Source organism: Cygnus olor, chromosome 4, assembly GCF_009769625.2.
Source record: "Cygnus olor isolate bCygOlo1 chromosome 4, bCygOlo1.pri.v2, whole genome shotgun sequence".
Lineage (NCBI taxonomy): Eukaryota > Metazoa > Chordata > Aves > Anseriformes > Anatidae > Cygnus > Cygnus olor.
Genome location: NC_049172.1, coordinates 47,598,281 through 47,619,612, shown reverse-complemented (window position 1 = coordinate 47,619,612; position 21,332 = coordinate 47,598,281). Strand labels below are relative to the sequence as shown.

Below are 21,332 nucleotides of genomic sequence, written 5' to 3'. Positions count from 1 at the left end.
AGAGGATACTCGTCAGGCAGACTTCTGGTTTCACAAAGAAAGGCTGTTATTAAGTGCTTAGATGCTCACATTACCTAATCCAGCTACGTTCACTGCAAGATAAAAGTTTACGGGAAAAACAGGTGCTTAATTCCATGTCTACACATCTTATTTGGCTATTAATCAGAACACATCCTCTATTTATATAGCTTTGTACAACTACAGATGCTGATACTTATGGTAATATTAAGTGGAATTCAACCTGGCATACATAAATCTCTGTGTCCTTCATGATGAGTCAGAGAACAAGAAACATATTCATTCATATTTGGTCCTATGTTTTGTTCTTTTGATTGTCTCCTTTAACTGACAGAAAAACAATAAAAAGATTCCTTAATCCTTTAAAAAACAAAAATCTCATGCTTGTATTTGTGTTATTTTCTATTGTTAATAAAAATGGTTGTACATATCTGACTTTATCTGAATAATCCTCTTTCATGATCCCATTACCAGTTTTTCTTTAGTTTTATCATAATAGAAGAACTCTTTTCTTTGCAGGACCAAATTTGAATTTACAAAAATATCTCAATTAATGCCAGAACCAGAATACCACAGCAGCTTTTGGAATTTTCCTCTGCCCAAATTCAAAATTCAACATTCTCAGTAGCCCTCCAAAGTCATTCTGTATTTTGTTGCTTATTTCAGTGATGCTAGGTATTAATGTATTCAAAAGTACCATAAGTAATCTCAGAAAATATTTTTTTTTAAATGTAATTGCATATCAGTAGGAGAGCTCATTAAAATCCAGTTCTAGTACCCAGCATTTCTAAAAAACAGTAGTCTCTGGTTCCATCATTTCTTCTAATAATGATAGTATTTAAAACACACATACACAAAGCCCATAGACACACAGGTGCAAAGTCACAGATCAAATGTCCTCCTCTAGAAGGGAAAGTCACAACAAGTAACACAATAATAACAGCAAAAGTATGCAGGTACAGAAGAAAATAATCACAAGAAAATGAGTATTACACAAAATATACTGATTACACAAAGCTAAGTAAAGGGCTATTTTGTATATACTCTATGTTTTATCTTGTTTTAATTAGCAAAGTGTTTTCTATTGATGAAAAGCAATTTTGTGGTCATTGAGGGAAGGGGGTTTACACGTGCCACTGTGACTCATTCTACAACAGCATCTTACAGGTTCAGGAGTTTCCATGTGTATGACCCACACATGACGCTAGAGGACACGGGGGGGCCAGGGCAGTATATAACCAGGGCACGTACCAGAGCACAGACATTGGCCACCCTCAGGGCTATAGGAGCTCTCCTCACCTCACCACACGACCAGACGCCGGTGACACCAGGGAGAAACACTCTCTCATCATGATGGGCAAGGTTGTGGCTGCTGGCATGGCTCTTCTCCTGATCTCAGTGATCGGAACCGAAGGTAAAGAAATCCTTCCCAACACTCTCATAAGTAATTGCTAGTGTGAATGCCGGTAAGGGAGATATTTTGTGTCTTAAAAGTGCAGAGAATAACTCTGTGTGGAGCTAGATCATGTTCTCAGATACAAGGTGTAACTCCACGTATAATCTGATGTAGCCAGGTGCAGAGATAAGCCAAATAAAAGCCCAGTGTTAAAACTGCCGGTGCTCAGTCATTATCATTTTCCATTTCCTTATACCACTGGTTGCTGCAACAGCAGTTTTTGGATAGCTAAAAGCTTAAGCAGCTTAAAAGAATGGGTGAAAGCAAATTTTTCAAGTCCTCAGGCTCCTAAAGAGAATTATTTCTAATACTCTAAGCAAAAAGAATATGTTGTGTTTCCTGCATAAATAGTGAAACAGTCCATACAATACCTCTTTTTTTCTTCTTGTCTTACAGGTATGGCCCTGGCCCGTTCAGGGATTGAACTCCGGTGCCAGTGCATAGACACCCACTCCAAGTTCATCCACCCCAAGTTTATCCAGAACGTGAACCTCACCCCCAGCGGACCTCACTGCAAGAATGTCGAAGTCATGTAAGTGCTTATGCAAAATCCTCCCTGTTACTTAACAAGAAGGAAACAGATTTTACATTAAGGGTGATGTAAGGGTTCTGTGAAAGATGTAACAAGCCAGCAGGCGTGGCTACTCAGAATCCAAGAGAGCAATGCGTGATGCTCCTACGAATGTTCTACTATGTGTCATCTGTTGCATCTTAGTTCTGCAAATCTCTGCTTCATAAACACTCCTTGCAGTATTTTAACTTAAACCTGCAGCCATCAAACAAGCAAATAAATTTCTAAACCTCAGAATTTCACCAGCATAAGAAAAGAGAATTAAAGCCGTTGAGCTGTAGTGAGCAAATTATCAAAATATAAATTTTAATGGCTAGGTCAAAAATATGGTCGTACCTCTACTAAAGTCAATGAAAAAAACACCATTAGCACAGAAGTCATATAATGCAGTCACAATTCCAGAAATCTTACTGTGACAAAATTCCTATGGACTACCCAGTTCAGTTTCTAAACCAAGATGGAAAGATTCAGCTCCTCAGTTAAACAACATCACAAATACAAATGAGGCAATGTGAAAAAAGAAGCAATTTTGAAAACAGTGAGTCTATGTAATAATTTGATGCATTCAAATAAAGAGATGTGAGATGATAAGAACCAGTATAAAAAAAACAACTATGTATTAGACTACAGCTTCAAATGATATGGTTTAAAGGAGATCGTGCGTGTCAGTGTATATCTAGAAAACTCTGATGTTACAAGAGGAAAGAGAAATTGCCTTGGAATTCACTAAATAGACCTTTTCCCTTCCTTTTTTCTCTGTTTTGCAGAGCTACTCTGAAAGACGGCAGAGAAGTGTGCCTGGACCCAACTGCTCCCTGGGTAAAGCTGATCATCAAGGCAATTTTGGACAAGTGAGTCATTTGTTCTCAATGAGCACAGTTTATTGAAAAGCAGTGTTTTAAATAAGCTAGCAAACATTCACTGCATAAATAGTTCAAAAACTCTGTCTCTTCAGACAGTTGCTACCATTTCAGTTCACTAACTGGGACAAATATTGTGACTGCTTTGTGGTTTAAGTATGGTGTTAGGTTCAGTTCCTTGCAGTGACATGCCACCCACGCAGATATTAGCTACATCTCTCATAAGGCACAAACATATTGAAAAACTAAGCTCAAGAGCTCAGTCCTCTGGAAATTCAGGCATTAACTGACTGGTTTTCTTTTGCTTGCAATGGTAGAAAGCACCAATACTTTTTCAGAACTAATGGCATTTAGATAAGTGGGGGAAAATCAGTCCCAAAAGGTATTAAGTGAAGCATCAAAATATGGAAGCCCATGGAGTTACTGAATACTTGTGAAAAGGTGACTACAGACCAGCGTCCCTTAGCATCTTATATAACAGCTTTTAAGGGACTTAGACACAGAAGCACAAACCCTTAGTGGCTGACTTCATGTGATTCCAGCAAGGGGTACCCAGTCTGGTGGGAGGTGTCCCTGCCCATGGCAGGGGGGTTGGAATTAGATGGTCCTTAAGGTCCCTTCCAACCCAAACCATTCTATCATTGTGTGATTCTATGATACTTGTTCCATGGACTACATTTAATTTTCTCCTTTTCCATTTTATTTCCTTCTAGGGCAAACACCAAGCCCGAGAACGTGTCCTAAAGCAAAGAACAAAACTGTCTTACCTCCTCCAGGAAGGCAAAAATGGGAGATGCCACCGCACAGCTTCTGGCAGCTCATTTCCTCCTGCCTCCTACGTTCACATTTTTATCAGCATCTAGAGAGTAGGGATTCCCTGATTGTGTAGTTAGTTGACAACAGTACTCTAAGTCTTTTAAAGAGGTCTCAGACAGGAGAGAAACCACTGAAATCAGAAAAAGCAGGCAGAAAAAACAGCTTGTGAAAAGTGATGGAGATGATTCTGGAGTCATTTTTACTAGCCACAGCTGGACCAGTGCAGTTCACTCTCATCAGAACCTTCTCTAAAGGACATCTTCCCTTTTCGCTAATTGTTTAGGAGCTGACCAACAGCTCCTTTTCTCCAGGAATGCACTGACAGGGAGCAACAACTGTGCCTAGGTCACTGCCACTTGCAGTGGGCTGCTGACCATAAGGGGGGGGAGGGGACTTTCAAAATTAAAAAGCTACAATTCTGAGGTACCATTTTGTGCCATCATTTTCAAGGTATTATTTATTGTGAATTATTGCTGTGAAGCTATAAGCATCTATTTTAAAGACATATTTCAGTTAGAAAAAAGCACCTTATTTATTTATTTGAATTATGTTAGACTTTTGATATTGTTTCTATAAGTAATTACTTAATTTATATTTTGGCATGAGAATGTAGTTGGTCTTCATGCTTTCATTATTTATTTTTTTATGGAAAATACTGAAGTTTATGTACCTAATAAATGCTTGTTGAAATGTTTTTATTTCAATATTGTGTTATTAATTTCCTTATTTAAATACAGAACTGAAAAAGAGGATGCGTCTACTTTCACTGTGTATCACTTAAAGGGTTCTTACAAGGGCGAATGGTAGCTGAGTTGTGGGGACAGCTGATTAAAACAGCAAATGCTTGCTTCCAGTGAGCGCAGATGATTTCCAGTAGGAAGAAATATTAAAGCCATCTTCGTGTTTTCAGAGGCCTGCGTGCTAAAAGCCACAGACAGAAACTAAAGAACAAACAGTGATGAGTCAAAGAAATTCCAGGGTCACAGCAGTGGTGGTGCTCAGACAGCATGTCAGCTGCAGATCTGGCACAAAACAAGGTTTCTCATTAACCTACAGTTATCAGGGATACCTGATAAACTTTAAGGAAGTCTGTGAACACCCTCCCAAATTCCAGTGAGGAGGGAGGACTACATCAGGAGCAATCCTGAAGAACGCGCTCCAGTTGGGCAGCCACGTCTTTCTGTGACACAGTGATTTACACAGAAATGGCTGTAATACCAGCAGTGAGCACTTGAGAAAGTGGGAAAGTTGAGCAAATGTTTTGATTTTGATTCTTCTCTGGTCTTTTCCAACAAGGAGCCACTCCATATTCTGCACAAACAGTGTATGTTTGCTTATGGTGCAAGGAGATAAAAAGGGAATTTCTGTTGCTGTTTGAGCAAGCTCTTGTGCAACAATCCCAACCACGCTTTGTCTTCATCCCTATCTCTGCTCCTGTCCCTGTGCACTACAAAGACTGCTAGACTTCATCCTCAGGATATAAAGAGGAGAAAATTTCTCATGGGACCAGGTTTTGTTCAGACTCATCTTACAACAGTAAGACTTCTGGCTTCTGAAGGATCTTTACAAGCTGGCTTCCTTCAGATCTCCAATTTGGAGGCAAGCATGTCTGAAATACTAGCCAAAAAGTGGCAGCAGTGCAGAAGAAAGATTTTATATGCACACCCATAATAGCATGCATGTATCCTAAAGGTTTGGCACCCATTTTACTGCTCCACAAATATTTACAGTAAGCGCACAAGCTCTATCACCAGTCAAATTCCAGTCACGTTACCAGCAGCTGAGTCATGGCAAGGAACGTCTCTTCTCATCAGTGCTTCTGTCCAAAATGTCAGCAATTGCTTACGCCCAGGAGCCCGGGCAGGCTATCTACATAGAAGCTTAACCATATCTCTTCTTTATCCATAGGTGAAAAGTGAGTCAGAGGCTGGCTAGAAATGATAAAATATTGAATTTCTGTTCAGCAAGTAATCACAAGATACCTTTCTTATGAACATAACAATATGCAGAGTCAATTTCAAGCTGGTATGTGGTTAGGACACAGAACTGTCCTGATAACAAATTCTAGTGTGTGCATAATGCTCAGCCACTTTCCATCCTACTAAATTTCACTTGTTTTTCCTCTGGTTACTATAGCCTGCATCCACCTAAAACATAGGCTGGGCTTTTGCTAAACATCTGAACGTTCAGGTCTTCTTCAGATACAGATGGCACATAGACATCTTGTTAGAGCGTTATCAGGGTAAACTGCTTATCAGGACTGTGAATTAAAATGACTTTACAGTACAAGGCTATCTCACTGTCTGTAATCAGCTACCATCAGATCAAGTGAAATACCTTTGAGCAGGGAGTGCCCCAGCAGGCACTGTTAAACCCTAATGGCCTTGATCAGCCTCACCTGGGGCCTCTAACTATTCACCTACCCATAGGCCCAGGAGCCTCATTTAAGCTTAGCATGGGCTGTTTGCTTTTTTTCCTAGCTGTATTGCACAAGCATTGCTCTTCAGCTTAGTTATTGTTGTGCTTGGTCCTAACCATGAACCCTACTGATCCAGACAATGACTTGAGGACTTTTGGCTTGGTCTTGTGTCTGCATTGCCACCATGGGCCTCTGTGGCAGTCTCTTAAGTACATCCTGTTCCTGACCTGTGGATTGACTTGCAGACCTGATCTTGGACCTGTCTCATCATCAGGAACATGGCTGGTGAGCTTAATTCCTCATTGAGTTTGGATGTCATCTTTGGGTGGATTCTGCTTGTCCTGCTCGGGTGGTGTGGGATGAGCCCTGGCTGTTGTGTATTCTGCCCTGGTGGATGTGGTGTCCCTTTTTTTTCCCCTGACCTTTAAGGAGCAGGTGTTCACTGCTGTTCTCTGTCTTAAATCATCATTCTAGTCTAGGAGTTTAGAGAATAATTCTATCAAGAATGTCTTTTCTCTGGCTGATCACAATTTCTATAACTGACCACTACATAAAGGGAGAAGAAATAATAACCACAGGAGGTAAAGAAAAGGTTACGTTGTCAAGATACAGTATATTTTTTAAGTTATTTTAAATTCATCACGTTGACCTTGGTAAGAAGTTGAGTGATATAGCAAGTGACTGGTGCTCCCTCAAGATGGCGATGCCGATCATCAGACCTGGTCTGGGAACAGTCCTTTTTCCAGCCTGTTCTTTACTCCTGTGGAGTCATCAAGACCAGAGTTAGCTAACTGGTCTACATTTTGCTGTTGTGATGTGGGACTCTGGAAACCAAACAGCTTTACATACCAACTCCAGAATGCAGGGTATGCTTTGCCAGCCTGGTATGCCATTTGACCATCAGGTCTAGCTGAAGTGATTCTCTCCTCATCACTACATTATAAATAGCTGGGGATGTTTACAAGCGCACCTCATAAATAGAGCAGGCTAAGTGATGTGATATGTCCCGACTACAATCGGAGCATCACATGTTGACATATCTGAGCTAGGTTCATGTGAACTAGTTAACGGTCTGAGCTAATATATCCCAAGTGTTGTCCTGCTCCTCAGTGAGCAAAAGCTAGGCACTATGTATGTCCAGGATAAACTATAACCTGTTCTCCACACAGTATCAGGTTTTTCATATAGTCAGTGCCTTCTTTTCCAAAACCCAAGTTGTTTATTAATTTTAGAAAACTAATGAAACTTATTTCAGATGGATGATATATTTTATCAGATCAGTTTTTATCTGGTTACTTTCCTCTAGACCACCATTTCCTCCTTGCTCCCCCCCACCCCCCCCCAAAAAAAAAAGCATATCAATATCCTAGTGAGCAAACAATACGCAGTCAATACTCAAGAGATTTCACTTCTGATGTGTTTTCTTCTTTAAACACCTATTATTATACTAGCTGTGTGGTGTTAGAAAAACAGGTGACTTGCTAGGTGCTTATTTGAATCAGGTGTTATTACAACTCTTAGTGTCAGATAAATCTTTCTTTCATACTCAGAACAAATGACATTTTTGTAAGAGTTTAAGTGCCTTAGGTGGTAATTCTTCAGTCATTTTAAGCTGCTCATCTTTTCCTGCTCAATGCATAGGGAAGCTTTTCAGAACGAAGTGTCTAAATCTCTTTAGCCCAGCTGAAAATGATAGCTGAAATCCTTTCACATAACAATAGGAACTGATTATGTCTTGCCTTCATAATACACTGGCTAAATAACTACACTAGAGCTGTATCTAGAGATAATTCACAACATTTAGGATGAAATCTCCCAGTAACTATGTTGGGTGCAAGTTTTTGTGCAAGGCATTTAAACTCAATGCAGAGAGCTCAACAGAAATCCCAGATTCAGAGAGGGGCAGAAGCCACTTTATTTTGGATTGGGGGGAGGGGGGGGTGGAGGGGGACAGGGATATCCAAATGCAAATGCAATCTTGCTAATTAAAACTAATGTTTCATGAAGTGCAAACAGAATGAGGTAGACAATAATCAAAATGTAACAAAAATAATTAACATACAGCAGCAGAAGTAAGTTATTGAATTTTGAAGTGCTACTGAGCAGATGGCACAGAAATCTGGATTTATTTTGTGATGCTCTTGGGTATTAGGAAGTCTGCATGTACAGAACCCACAGCATGTGTTAACCACTTCGGCTGGTGGGAGCACACCTTTCCAAAAAGCCTGACAGGAAATAGAAGTGCAGCAGGAAGTCTGTCAAGAAGAAAACTTGTGAGTAGTAATGGATAATAAATAATAAATTTTCTTTCAGCAGCAAAAAGTATCACTTCTATCTGCATAGATGCTGGGGGTGGGCTGGGGTGGAATATGCCTCTGCCAGGAAACTAGCTATTTGTATGTCATGTTTTAAGTATGTCAAACCCTAGATTTTAAGCTATGTTTGATTGTCTTAATCAAATCTTTTTTTTAAAAAGATCTTTTTTTCTAATCTTTTTTTTCTAAACATGTCCATGCATGTCTTTTCTGAACAACTTTCTCCTATTTGTGCTTTTATTCTTGGTTGGCAGGATAATGAAGGTGCTTCCTTGATGTAAGAATCATGCATTCTGCGGAAGAGAATAAACAATGGGTAGATGATCATGGCAAAACATAGTAAAGAATATGTGGGCATACTTAATGATGTTCATCCAGTTTGTTCAAGTGCTGTAACTTAATGCGTTTGTGCCTGGCCAGATCCTGCACCTCTGAAAACATAAGTATTTATAATTAGAGAGGTGCATGATCAGTGTTAAATGAATCTGCCTCCCAACAGCTCTGAAATGTCACTGCTGCTGTTGTGCAGACACATGTAAATTTTGTTATCTGCAAGTCCTGAGCAAATCAGCGTGCCTATAAATAACATGAACAGGGGTGATGGGAAAACAATACTGTTTCATTCATAAGATCAAAGAATGAGATGGTTCATTTAAGTAGACGCAGTTCTTATTTACTTATATATTTACAGGTAAGGCCCTGGCAAAAACAGAGGAAAATGGCTTCCAGTGCTCGTGCATGAGCAGTCATTCCAATTTGATCCCTCCCAAGGCAATTCAGCATGTGAAACTAAGCTGAAGAGGACCTCACTGCAAAAAGGTGGAAATCATATAAGTAGCTTTGCCCAAGAGCACCCTGCTCTCTATAAGAGGAAATGACTTCGTGTTTCACACCCTACTTACTTACTTGGAGTGGAATTTTACATCCCCTGCAAAGCCTCCTAGATGGTAAGTATAACGTAAAAGGTTTTCAATGGAAAGTAATGAACTAATTTCCAAACAGTGGTATAAGCCATGTCAGAAAACATTGTAAGAGTTTCTTTATGCTAATATTCTAATTAAGACCAATGGCAGAGGAGAAAATTAGATCCCCATAACACATTGATGGCATGATTAACAATTCTGATGATGAAGAATAAAAGACAAAGTCTTGATCCTGTTGATGGGAATTCGAAGTATTTCCTCTAACCTGGTCTCTAACCATGTGGCAAAAGTTGGAAGTGGCCCATGTTGTTCCTTATGCTGAAAATTGCTTACTGAGCACTTTGTTTTGCATGGAATTTAAATTGAAAAATTCACGTGAGTACCAAGTCAAAGATGTGATGAGCTTCCTATAAGTTGACATCAAGAACTATTTGCATTAATTGAATCAATGCATACACATGAACAGAAGGGGACTTTCGGGTTATGTGGTTTTCATTACAATTTCACCAGCAAACAGTACATGAGTGATTGTACCCTCTCTGCAGTATTTTGTGTCTTCCTCACCAGTAATTGATAATTCAAGCCAAATTTCATTAAAATAAATAAATGAACACTTTGCCAAGGTGAAGAAGTTCCTGAAAGATGTGTTTAACTATGACCAGATAGAGATGAGAAACCCAATAAAAATCCCGCTAATGCTTAAAAAAAACCACTTGCATCATAAGCTTATATAGAGACATAATTCATTATTTAAAAAAAAAAAAACTTTAGTATAGAAAAAGTATAGGAAAACTACTTTTCCATTGTTCTCCGACTACTAGTTGGAAAATATCCAAGAACTTTAACAAACAGAAGTTTGTACCAAGTCCTCCAGACAGTTCATTGCCAAATAGCCAAGAATAAATTTGATCATGTTGGGAGAGCTGGAGAGATCCACCTTGCCTGAACTGCATTGTTTGTTTCTTGGCAGAGCTATGCTGAAAGGTGATGATGAGCATGTCTGGAAGCCACTGCTCCCTGGGTCTGGCTCACCACAAAGGCGATTTGAGCCAACTAAGTTGTTTTCTTTACTAGAACAGCTTCGGTTAAAAGCTATTTTAAAAAAGCAGATTTAAATCTAAATGAAATATATTCACCCTCTTCAGGCGCTGTTAATTCTTTCCAACAATTGTCTCAAAATCAATGTTTTTAAATGCCTGAGGATCAGTGACGGGATTAAAATAGCTTTGTGTAGCTCTGATATAGTCCCTGTGCATTAAGCCAGGCAATAGGCCGTATTTATGATGCACCTAAATGTCTGTTAAAAGATGCCTCAATTCTTGTGTTTTGACACTTACAAAAATCAGATTCATTTCTTCTTTTGGGATATATAAATCTATAGGTGGCATTTCTAAGTTAACTACCTCTTACAGGTGTAATTGGGGGCAGGCAGGTCCCTATTTCACTCAGTTTGGACACACATATGGGAGTCGATTTTATTGGAGCAGTATTTGTGTAAACACAACTTGCACATATTTCAATTGTTTTTTGCAGTAAAAATTGCTCGTTATTGACTTGTAAAAATGAGCATGAATTCTTACCCGTTGCTTTCCTTGTAGCTGGTGATTTTTTTTTTAAATGAATCTTTCAGTTCACTTTATACTTCCTATAATTACAGGGACAGAGACTATAGACTCATCAGTCTAACAGAAGTCAAGGAAAAATGTCATGGATTTTTTTAAGGATGCAAAATGAATGAGTTTTTCAGGAGAATCATAGAATGTCACAACAGAATTCCTTGTATGTTACTACCTTTTTTTCTGAGACTTGCTAATTCCACTTATTTCATTTGTTGTATCTCTAAAACTATATCTGCAATAGACAGAGCAATTCAAGCTTAACAAGAGTTTTTCAGTGTTGTAAGGACAAGAATAAACAAGAGGAAGTGAGTTAGCTTTACATGGCCCTACTGAAAGTAGAAGTATAAAGGATAAAATTGGTAAACATATAACTAAAACATGAATAAACATACTGAGGACAAGTCTACAAAATTTTGTTGAAGGAAATTGTCTTTCATGCACCTCTTCGAGTTGTTGGAAGATGACAACTAGCTTACGGATATGGAAGTTCCCCTAGGTCTAGCCCAACTGTCTTCCTAAAAGGGTTTCACAGCCCTCAACAAGCATTAGAGATAAGACATCAGGGCTAAGAAGTCTTGGATGGGGTAGTTAACAGATGGTTACACAGAAATGAAGGACAAAATTTGGAAGGTCAGTTCTTTGTGATGAAGGGACATGGCTTGGAGATTACTACACCAGCTTTTGTGGGGTCCTGTTTGGGTTTGTATAGCTACAAGTGGTCTGGGAAGGTAATTCTCCATGAGCTGTGGTATTCTCATGCCACTAATTGAAGGGTAGGAAAGACCAAGATCAACTATGAAGAACTACTGAAAGACATAAGGAGACTCATGGAGTAGGCTGGGTGTACCTCCAGCACTCCTGGCAAGGAATGGATAGGCATGGATTCTCTGCTACTGCCAGAAAACTAGCAATCAAACTATGTTCTATGAGATGCTTCATGATGTCTCATCAGCACTTCTAAGCTGCTGTCAGCCTCAGGGTAGCCTAATGACTATGAACTAATGGCTTTTGGAAGGAAGAAGCTAAAATTAGTGATACTAAATTACCTGTTATTTCTGAAGTGATATTTGTGCTCTAGTTTCCACTTATAGATCGGAAGATGCTGACATGCAGCGAGATGGAGGACAAAGGGCTGTGTGGCTACAGCGTGACGAAGCCTAGCACTCCGACCTGTTTGCAAGCTGTTTGGCGAGGCTCGGGCTAAAGTGAGCTGCTCCGACCGCACTGCCAGGAAGCATTCATGCTGATATCTGCAAAGCTACACTGGCTGTAGCTTAAGCAGCCAGTAAATTAACAGCAAGTGACCTTTGAAGAACCAGAGGTGAATGCATGATGTAAATAGTCTACTAACCACTTCTAATTTAATCAGAAATTCCCAGGACAACTTCCTCAAACATCTCATATGTTTCTTCCCATTGCTTCCATATCTTACTTCCACAGTCTGCTGGACAGGAAGAAAATGCTTCCTGCCACAGTCATGAAAGGGAAATGCAACTAAAGGAATAAATGTAGCCTTCATCTAGCAGTTAAAACTTTAGCTGCTTGTCCCTATGAATTCCCTAGTAGGACTTATAATCTCTTCTGTTAATATCAAGTAGATCAAATATATATTTAATTATGAAGATTGGTTAATATTGTGTTAATATTATGACACTAATGTATCATTTACTAGTATTACTAGATATTTAATAGTCAGTGACTTCATATTGAATTGGATCAAATGAAATATTGCATTTAGCCCACAACAATCTTTTAAATGACAACTACAATAAAGAATTGACTGTTTGCAAGCAGAGCTGTAACAGACACTTAAATACATACTTTTATTATTGTATTTCTAAATGTACAAATTAAAAGGCAAATCAATTAAAAAGCTGTCCTGCTATTTTATGATTTCAGAGGGATTTAGGAAAGTCCAATGCGTGTGGTGATCTGGGTACATAATCATCTGTATTTAGACACCTAAGTGGAAAAAAGCTAACAACAAAAAAACAAAAACCACAGTTGACCTAAGTTCTTCTTTTTCCTTGTCATCACTTCCTCACACAACAAGTCAAAAAACAGATGCTCAGCAGACAGTCAGCTCTCTACATATCTGTTCCTGACATGTTGCCTCACCGTTAACTTCCACAAGAGTTTGCACAACATGCCCAGTTTTTCAGCAGCAGAAATGATTATTTCCCAACCCCCAGTATTTGTCCCTTCCGCACTCCACAGTTCAAGTGGAATGACAAGCAAGTGCTAAGCCATTGGCAGGAAAAAGGAGGTGACTTCAGAAGACTGGGATTTTTTCTCTTGGAGAAAAAAGGGAGTAGGCTGGTAGAGAGGGCACACAGGAAACAGTAGTTGGTAGAGCTCACCTTGCATTGGTTGAGCTCTCATTCCAGGGAAACCTTTGGCTCCTGTGCCTTTGGGGTCTGGTATTTGCAACTTTTCAAGTGAGAGTTTTGAATTTGTCTAAAAAAGACAGATTCCTAGTTTTATTGGAGACCGTAACTTTATGAATGCAGAGGTTAAAGCATTCACCTGGGACTGTGGCAATTCAAAACAGCAAGGTACTGGAGCCCACCTCTCTCCCACCCCCTCGTGATGGTCTTGGTCACCAGAATACGCCTGAATGCCCTCCACCATGTCCCTTGTGTTTGGGTGTCCTTTGCTACATATGAAGACTCTAAATGATACCAGCCAAGATCCCAAAAAAATCCCTTTTGGCTTGTGTTTTCATTACACAATGCAATGAGTCATGAAAAAGAAGAAATAGTGTCTTCCATCCTGTAGCACGGAGAACACATCCTATACCCTGCCTTAAAGCACAAGCAAGGGAAGTATTTGCTTCCCTTTTCAGCAACTGGATTATTGCATAACTTTTGCTTTCTTTGTTACAGCAGCATGCTTTTAACATGGTTAAGCATGGAAGGTCTCTGCTCGCGGCAGTATCAGCTCCGTTAATGACGTTACCCTTCAAAAGGGAAGGCAATTCCATTTGCACAAGTCATCTGGATGGTGGCGGGAAAACACATGCTGCCAAAATCAGATAATGGGCTTGGAGTTCCCACAGGCAGGGGCTGGGATCAGATACTGGGCAAAGTGTTGAAGGGTTCCAGGGAGAACTTGAGTGAAGCGTGGCACTCCCAGGAACACAGGTTAGGAGTGCCTAGCCTTTGGGCTTGATCTCATGTCTCAACCTTTTTATGCCACTATTACATCTCCTTACATAGTCCTGGTGAAACTGTGTCATATCGGAGAAAAAGTGTAGGTAGAGGCGATGCTTTAGCTCTCAGAAAACATAGTGGACTTCTATTTCATTACAAATATCCTGCTCTTTTAAACTGATACTTACTCTTAGCTCAGGGGCAGGGTTAATCATATAGGTGGAGCAGGCTCTTGGCTTCACTTTTGTCCTGGGGATTTTTTGCGGTTCTGTTACTGCCACACTCAGGAAATAGCTTAGTCTAGTGCTAAGGAGGGCAAGAAGTCAGTGATAATACTAGGGGATTCAAAGGGGATTTTTCTTTTTTTTGCCTCAAATATTAATGACGCTTCAGCGCATGCCATAATTAGATAATAAAGCTGTAAATAGTTACAAAGAAAATAGGATTCCTAATCAGATTTTAATTACCCTGTGTGTGTATGCATGCATATGTAGAGAGTCAGAAATACAGAAAGAGATCCCAAAAGAAAAGAATCAGCCAAACCTTGTTCAAAGTAAGCTGGCTAGAAGTTTGACATCTACAATGTGATCCCAGTTAAACCACACTGTTAATTTAAATGAAACATAAACAAAAAACAAGCTTCAATATCTGTTAAAATCTCCTCCTTTTCCATGCCGTAAGAGAACTACAGGTATTTTTCAGGAAAGCTCTGTAAGACAGACATACAGTTAAGGAGAAACACCATTTGGAACCAGAAAGTGGTATCTTTTGTTGACTCAGTACTCAGAAAGTGGTAGGAGAGTCAAACTTGGTTATATCTTTTCTTGGACCAGCTGATATAGTGATAGGAAACAGATGAATTTTCATCACAAAGTTTCTTTATCAAGGGAGTTAATGACTAATGGTAAATAGTAAAATATAAGAAATTATAAACAAACTGTTCAATTGTTCTTATAAATAAATTACAATATTTTACATGCTAAAGATAAGTAGAGTTTTTACAAACTCCTCAAAGCTAGGGAGAAATATCTCTATAAATCCTCAGATCACAAAAACACGAAGCTTTGAGGTTGGAGATGACAAGCAGCAAAAGTCTTTGTAGTCAAAAGAACAACTTTTCTACAGCATCAGAACAGAATGTCTTCACCTAATCGCATGCACTCCAGATGGGTTAAAAACCATATCTTTGTTTATGTGATAGATCACCATTTGAGCCCAAGTTTTCCCTTGAAATGGCTATTATTTCTACCAGCCACAGTAAATAAATACTCAGCATTCATGCAACAAGGTTCTTTAACAAGCTTGTCTACAGCAGTACCGTAATATTTATTGTTATTTCCCTGTGTTAAGACCTAGGGTTACCGTAACTGAAAGAGAAACAAGTTATTAACAATACCAACATTTATAAAGCAAACAAAAGTCATTGTGTTTGGCAAGTCATGTCACTGTGTTTGCATACAAAGCTTCCTCATTCATTAACATGTGTTACAAGAAAATTGTGGAATGATTTTCAAGGTTGCATAGAATCAAATATCTACATCCCCTAGGAAGCTCTGAATACTACACCCTAAGTTCCTTTACTAAACAGAAAGTATTGGAGATGAATTTATTTTGTAAGATACCACTTTAACAGAAAAAAAAAAGAAAAGAACAAAAAAAGTCAGTAAAATCAAAATAGTGCAGAGGTAAAATCTTGACTGCAGTGGAAAAGCTTTTCACTGATTTCAGCACTATCTGATTTCCATACCAATTGTGTAAAATCAGATAAGTAGAAGCTATCACCACCAAGAGAGAGAAGAAAATAAATATCTCAAACATCCCTACAAAAACAGTTATTACCATGAAGAAAAAAATACAGTTATAACATAAAAGTAATCGAAACCATCAGAAAGTTATATTATGAAATAATAAGCATATGCATTACAGAAAAAGCACAACATTTACAGAAGCCTACAAAGGAAACTGGACTGCAGGGATATTATTTATGTATTTTAATAAACTAATGCATTATATTATTTGCAGGAGAATAATTCATCGTCATCTAGGAAGGAGTTTCACAACAGTCATGTGACTCATTTTTACTGCATCTGGGAAATTCCTCTAACGCAATCTACAAGCTAGCAGAGCACACAAGTCGAGCACAAAACCATATAAAAGCACGATGGATTGCTCAGTTCAGATATCAGCAGTCCTCTGCCGGGAGAGGTCACAGCTCCACAGAACCTGAACTCAACAGCCAAGCTAAAAACTCCTCTCTAATCATGAACGGCAAACTTGGGGCTGTCCTGGCTCTTCTCCTGATTTCCGTGGCTCTGTCTCAAGGTAAGCGAATCCCTGCCGAGACCCACCTGACTGCAGCACTGCCTTGGCATCTGCCAAGACGCGTGTCCTTGCAGAAAGGTAGCTTTATGCTTGTTTCAGCAAGTTGATTTCTTCTGAAATATTTCTCCTACAGAAATATTTCTCCACTGAAATATTTCTCCTCTTCTGAAATATTTCTCCTCCTGAAATATTTCGCTTCTCCTCAGTCAGAAATTTACCCTGCAGCTCTTGTACTGAAGAGTTACTGACAACTTGGGGGAAAAATTTTAAGGATGCTACTGAAATTTGTTTTGCTTCTGTATTTCAAGTGCGTTTGGCTAGAGGCAGGATCTTCTTAAAAGTGTTTGAATGTTCCTCTGCCTTCCCACATGAAGGACAGTATTTTCCAGCTTATCAGTTCATGGTTTTTACTTCTTGACCATGCTGCCTCAGGCAAGCAGTATACAGCTGGCAGTGGAGAACAAACAATAAAAACATGCAGCAAAGACGAGCCTCAAGCTAGGGAAAAAATGCAGGGCTCTATCTTCTAGACAGGTGCCAGCCTGTCAATCCAGATAGTGAAATGATGCAATCAGCAGTGTTGTCAGTGCAAGTAACAACAAAATGTGTGGTTTTATTTTAAAACGCCACGCTAATTTAATTTTAAATGTGCTCAGGTATCGGATCCTCTGAAAAAAATAAACAACTGATTTTTACATCATGAGGATTTAGTCAGCTTGGCCAAATGCAGGACTCTAATCTAGAATGTTGTTAAGACAGAGCAGCCATGCTTTCTGTCAATACAGTGATGATAAAACTGCCTCTCAAAGTGCAATCTTCCTTTTCTGCTTATAGGCAGGAGCCTGGTAAGGATGGGAAACGAGCTCCGGTGCCAGTGCATAAGCACTCACTCGAAGTTCATCCACCCTAAATCTATTCAAGATGTGAAGCTGACGCAAAGCGGCCCCCACTGCAAGAACGTTGAAATCATGTAAGTGCCTCTGCAAGAGACTCTCTTCTGTACCTGCACTCCACACTGTGCTGCGGCTGCAGACTTTCTGCGTAGTCTCCCTGACCTTGTATATTTCTGAACTGATCTGTATTTATCTGTCACGGGACACACCGAGTATTTGTTCTACAGGGGTAGAACATGAATTGCAAGGACTGGTCAGTGCTTAATGCACGAGGGACTAATTTAGTTTGAATCCTGCGTTTACTTGGCAGACAAAACTCACAGTAAAACAGTCCTGTGACCATCTCAGAGAGACAAAATACGTTCCTGTAAGCAGATTTAGGGAGCCCCTGAAACTAACCTGGTTTGGGACAGCATGGAGGAGGGAATAAGATGTTGCAATCTGTATACTGCTGAAACTCCTCTTTGCACTGGAGGTTTCAGCGCTTGTTTGAGAATCTTTACTAATACAAACAAACTCCAAACAAGTACCTATAAATATTGAGGAAGATTAATGGGAACATGTGAGCCCTCTGAGTGCAGGCACACAGACTCTGAAAATGCAGTATTACACTCTGTGCACAAAACAAACCCATGTACTAGTTTCCTGACTTTTTTTTTTCTTTCCTTTTTGCAGAGCTACTCTGAAGGACAACAGAGAGGTGTGCTTGGACCCCACTGCTCCCTGGGTACAGCTGATCGTAAAGGCAATTCTGGCCAAGTAAGTCCTGTTCACTCTCAGTTTGGGCAGTTAAGTTGTAAGCCTCCCCAAAAAGCCAACTTGTAGGGTTTCATAGTGATAGTTTCCATTTGCTCTTGTTGCTTAGTTATAGAAATGAGCTCTTTTGTGGGCTCTGCTGCAGGGTCCTTGCTCAAGCTGCTATGCCGCTACTAAACCGCTAAGTACTGGCAACTCTGTCTGCAGGGAAATGAACATCCTCTGAAAAATGGGGCTTTAGTACAATCCATCTGCCCCTTACTTGCAGTATCCTATGTCAATAATCCATACTTCGAAGTTAATGAATTCCTTGATATGAGCGAATGCAGAAACTCTTGGTGCAGAAGTTTCCTAGCTGGGCACCAGCTATGCAAACGCTGGCACTCCAGTAATTGCTTTTGAAACATCACCTTCATTGTCTCTGTGCCTTGTGCAGCAGACAGAGTTGAAACAGAGCACTCACTCCTTCTTAACTGTTCATGCAATGCTAAGTAATGATAATCATTCTCTGAACCGCCTTTTAAACCACCTTTTTCCCTCACCTCTTAACAGGGCTCAGCTCAATTCTGATGCGCCACTGTAAGAAAAATAAAGACAGAAAAAATCTCAGAACCGCTCCCACTCCTCCGCTGAGAGAAACAGCCGAGGAGAGCACCATCCCGCTCTCAGGAGGCGTGCCACCTTCCTCCTCCCACATCGGTGTTCTTATCTTCGCCGTAGATCACCGTGTCTACTTATTTATTTATTTATTTAACTGCATCTATTTAAGAAAGTCTTTCAAAATGGTCAGCGCTGTCCGTGGGACACGCTGTCCATTGAAACCGAAGACACTGAACAGAAGTGGCTTGCTCAAGGAAATGAAGATCCCTTGGAAGTCACTTCAGTCAAACACAACCAGTTAAGTGCAATGCACTTACAGCACAGCTTGCTTGTACGAAGCCCTACTATTTTGCTATTACAGCAGCAAACCGGTAAATCCTCCTGCTCCCCTGGAGTGCTCTAGTATGTTGTGTCAACAGCAGTTTCCTTAATCACAGTCAGCCCGTGGCTTCACTGTGAGCTCTGACTTTATGACTTCAAAAATCTAGCCTGCAGAATCTGTAAGAGAGTGGCTTTGGTGTTTATTTATTGTGATTTCTGTGGTATTTATAAATATATTTATTTAGTAGTTTCTGCACAAGACAGATAGCGATGATAATTTATTTAATTTCTACTGTATTTTCCATTCCTAAAAATAATTTTTAAAGAAATGTTCACAGACCTGTTACGCTGTCTAAGGACTTGGTTCTATGTCTAATTATCAAATTATTCATCAAATGGAAAAAATTGTAGCTTATATAGACAGAATTTGCTTGTGAGAATGTCATTATTCCTGACAATATTTTAATAAATACTTTCTACAAAAAAAAAAATCTATTTGTTATCTCTTTGTTATTTTACATTTTCATTCACTTTATTTGGAAACAATTTGCTCCAGTTTTGCTATCCTGGTCTGATTTCTGGAACTGAAATGCCAATTTGGAGTCCATGGTACTTTAAGTCACTCTGTTACAGTAACCTGACACTACTGAATGCAAAAGAGAACTCCTAGCTCTGGGAAGAGGGTAGGGTAAAATGCTCACCCACCTCTCTTCTGGCTTTGGGGATTGCTGGGCTGTGGGGCAAGGCTCTTAATTTAGGTTCCTTGTTGTAAGAGAGCTTTACCCTCAGGTGTCTGAATGCTGCCTGTGCCCAGATCAGCCCCAGAGCTGTAATCCTGACTGCATCAAAAGGCCACTATTTGTCTGTCAAAATTTTGGGGTCTGTATTTTGGGCACCCAGATATCAAGCATTTGCCCTGGTGTAACAACAGCTTACTGCTCTGATTGCTGGAACGGAGAGCACTGAGTGCACTATGCCTGCCTCTTTGAAAAGAGGGAAAGACTGAAAATGTCTTGCACCTAGGAGAGGAGAAGGCTGAGGAGAATTTGAGCAAGATTTAAGAAATCATGTAGACAACTGATGACGTGAACACAGGACTCTTTAATGTTACTTGATGAAACTTGCAGGTCAGCGTAAAATAGGTGAGAAGAGTACTTCTTTACACAGTATATAATTATATTGTATAGACCTTCTGGGAGGAGGCAGACAGATTCAGATACTAAAGGGAATATGGAGTGACACACTTCTCACTTCCCTAGAACCTGGCATGGTACGGTGGGGATGGCAACTCCCTGTTGCTGCTGATGGGCACAGGCTGCTGGGCTGGATGGACATCAGCACTGACCCGAAGGGCATTTTGTATGTTCTCTTCTGGAGTAACCAGATCAGGCTTAGCTGATCTGAAAACGTGGCTTCTGTTTTGTTTTTTTTTTTTGTTTTTCTCTTCTTCAGGATCACTTCCCAGAGTGAAAGGCACTTTGTGCAGAAGAACCAGCCGTCCTTGTGCCACAGCAGCATGGGGTTAGCATCCCAATTTACGCCCATGCAAAGCAAATTCTTGACCAATTTGCCCACCTGCTTGCCCATTTCATAACCAAAGGCTGAATGAGGCAAAACAACGGGCCTGCTTCTTCTCTTAAGAGAGGAAAAGGGTTAGGATTTGAAGGACTTTATACCAGACAGGAGGAAAAGAAGATTGCAAGAGAGGTATTGAATGTTTTGGAAACTCTAAATCTATCAGATTCAAGACTTTGTCCTGCTGGATTTGGAACAGGGACTTAAACCCATGTAGGAAGGAGATCTAATATGCCAGTCTGCATGTACTTCTTCCTGTTGCAAATATTAGCATTGCTATAAAAAAATGAAATCTTCATAAGATAAAACAGAATATCAAGAGACTGACTACACAGTAGCCCCAAGTAAACAGCATTTCCAGAGGATATGGCAAAAATAGGTTGGATTCCTGCTTTATCACTGGCACAAACCCAGTCGAAACTCAGGTGAATCCGTATCCTTCAGACCCTGCGTACATTCTTTCTGAAGGTACTTCACCTTTACCTGTGATCTACATATTTTTAAAACCTCAAAAGAATTTTGGCCAGGTAACTTTGTGATTATAAAGCCAGAGAACAGTCTTTGGCTTGCTTCTTCTTGAAGACGCTGCTCAGTGAGATCAATTTCTGTTCTCTACACAACCCACATGAGTTTGGCATCAGGTTGAGGTGTTCAGCCGCTTGACCTCTGAACAGTGTGCTCTACAGTTATCACGTCATGCACAAACAGGAGAAAAC

The 21,332-nt window shown here is 39.8% G+C and overlaps 3 protein-coding genes and 1 long non-coding RNA gene across 4 annotated transcripts in view; 3 read left to right on the top strand and 1 right to left on the bottom strand.

Moving 5' to 3' along the window:
* Positions 1-21,332, bottom strand: part of RASSF6 (Ras association domain family member 6) — a 93,758-nt gene that overhangs the window by 48,185 nt on the left and 24,241 nt on the right. The window lies entirely within an intron of this gene.
* LOC121070226 (interleukin-8-like) lies at positions 1,282-4,414 on the top strand. The gene is made up of 4 exons (XM_040557068.1): positions 1,282-1,432; positions 1,871-2,006; positions 2,813-2,896; positions 3,619-4,414. Exons 1-4 carry the CDS (start codon positions 1,369-1,371, stop codon positions 3,647-3,649), a joined length of 315 nt encoding a protein of 104 aa, XP_040413002.1. The 5' UTR covers positions 1,282-1,368; the 3' UTR covers positions 3,650-4,414.
* On the top strand, positions 6,192-12,940 carry LOC121070229. Its single transcript, XR_005819952.1, has 3 exons — positions 6,192-6,425; positions 9,147-9,402; positions 12,076-12,940. It is a non-coding gene; the product is annotated as an uncharacterized LOC121070229 (long non-coding RNA).
* Positions 16,307-19,532, top strand: LOC121070228 (interleukin-8). Its single transcript, XM_040557069.1, has 4 exons — positions 16,307-16,471; positions 17,306-17,441; positions 18,040-18,123; positions 18,673-19,532. Exons 1-4 carry the CDS (start codon positions 16,411-16,413, stop codon positions 18,701-18,703), a joined length of 312 nt encoding a protein of 103 aa, XP_040413003.1. The 5' UTR covers positions 16,307-16,410; the 3' UTR covers positions 18,704-19,532.

Bases quoted from the DNA above. Each gene is read 5' to 3' on its own strand.
- LOC121070226 (XM_040557068.1), top strand. From the start codon at position 1,369: ATGATGGGCAAGGTTGTGGCTGCTGGCATGGCTCTTCTCCTGATCTCA. The intron at 1,433-1,870 runs GTAAAGAAATCC...CTTGTCTTACAG, and splicing joins CTCAGTGATCGGAACCGAAG to GTATGGCCCTGGCCCGTTCA. The intron at 2,007-2,812 runs GTAAGTGCTTAT...TCTGTTTTGCAG, and splicing joins TGCAAGAATGTCGAAGTCAT to AGCTACTCTGAAAGACGGCA.
- LOC121070228 (XM_040557069.1), top strand. From the start codon at position 16,411: ATGAACGGCAAACTTGGGGCTGTCCTGGCTCTTCTCCTGATTTCCGTG. The intron at 16,472-17,305 runs GTAAGCGAATCC...TTCTGCTTATAG, and splicing joins TTCCGTGGCTCTGTCTCAAG to GCAGGAGCCTGGTAAGGATG. The intron at 18,124-18,672 runs GTAAGTCCTGTT...ACCTCTTAACAG, and splicing joins GTAAAGGCAATTCTGGCCAA to GGCTCAGCTCAATTCTGATG.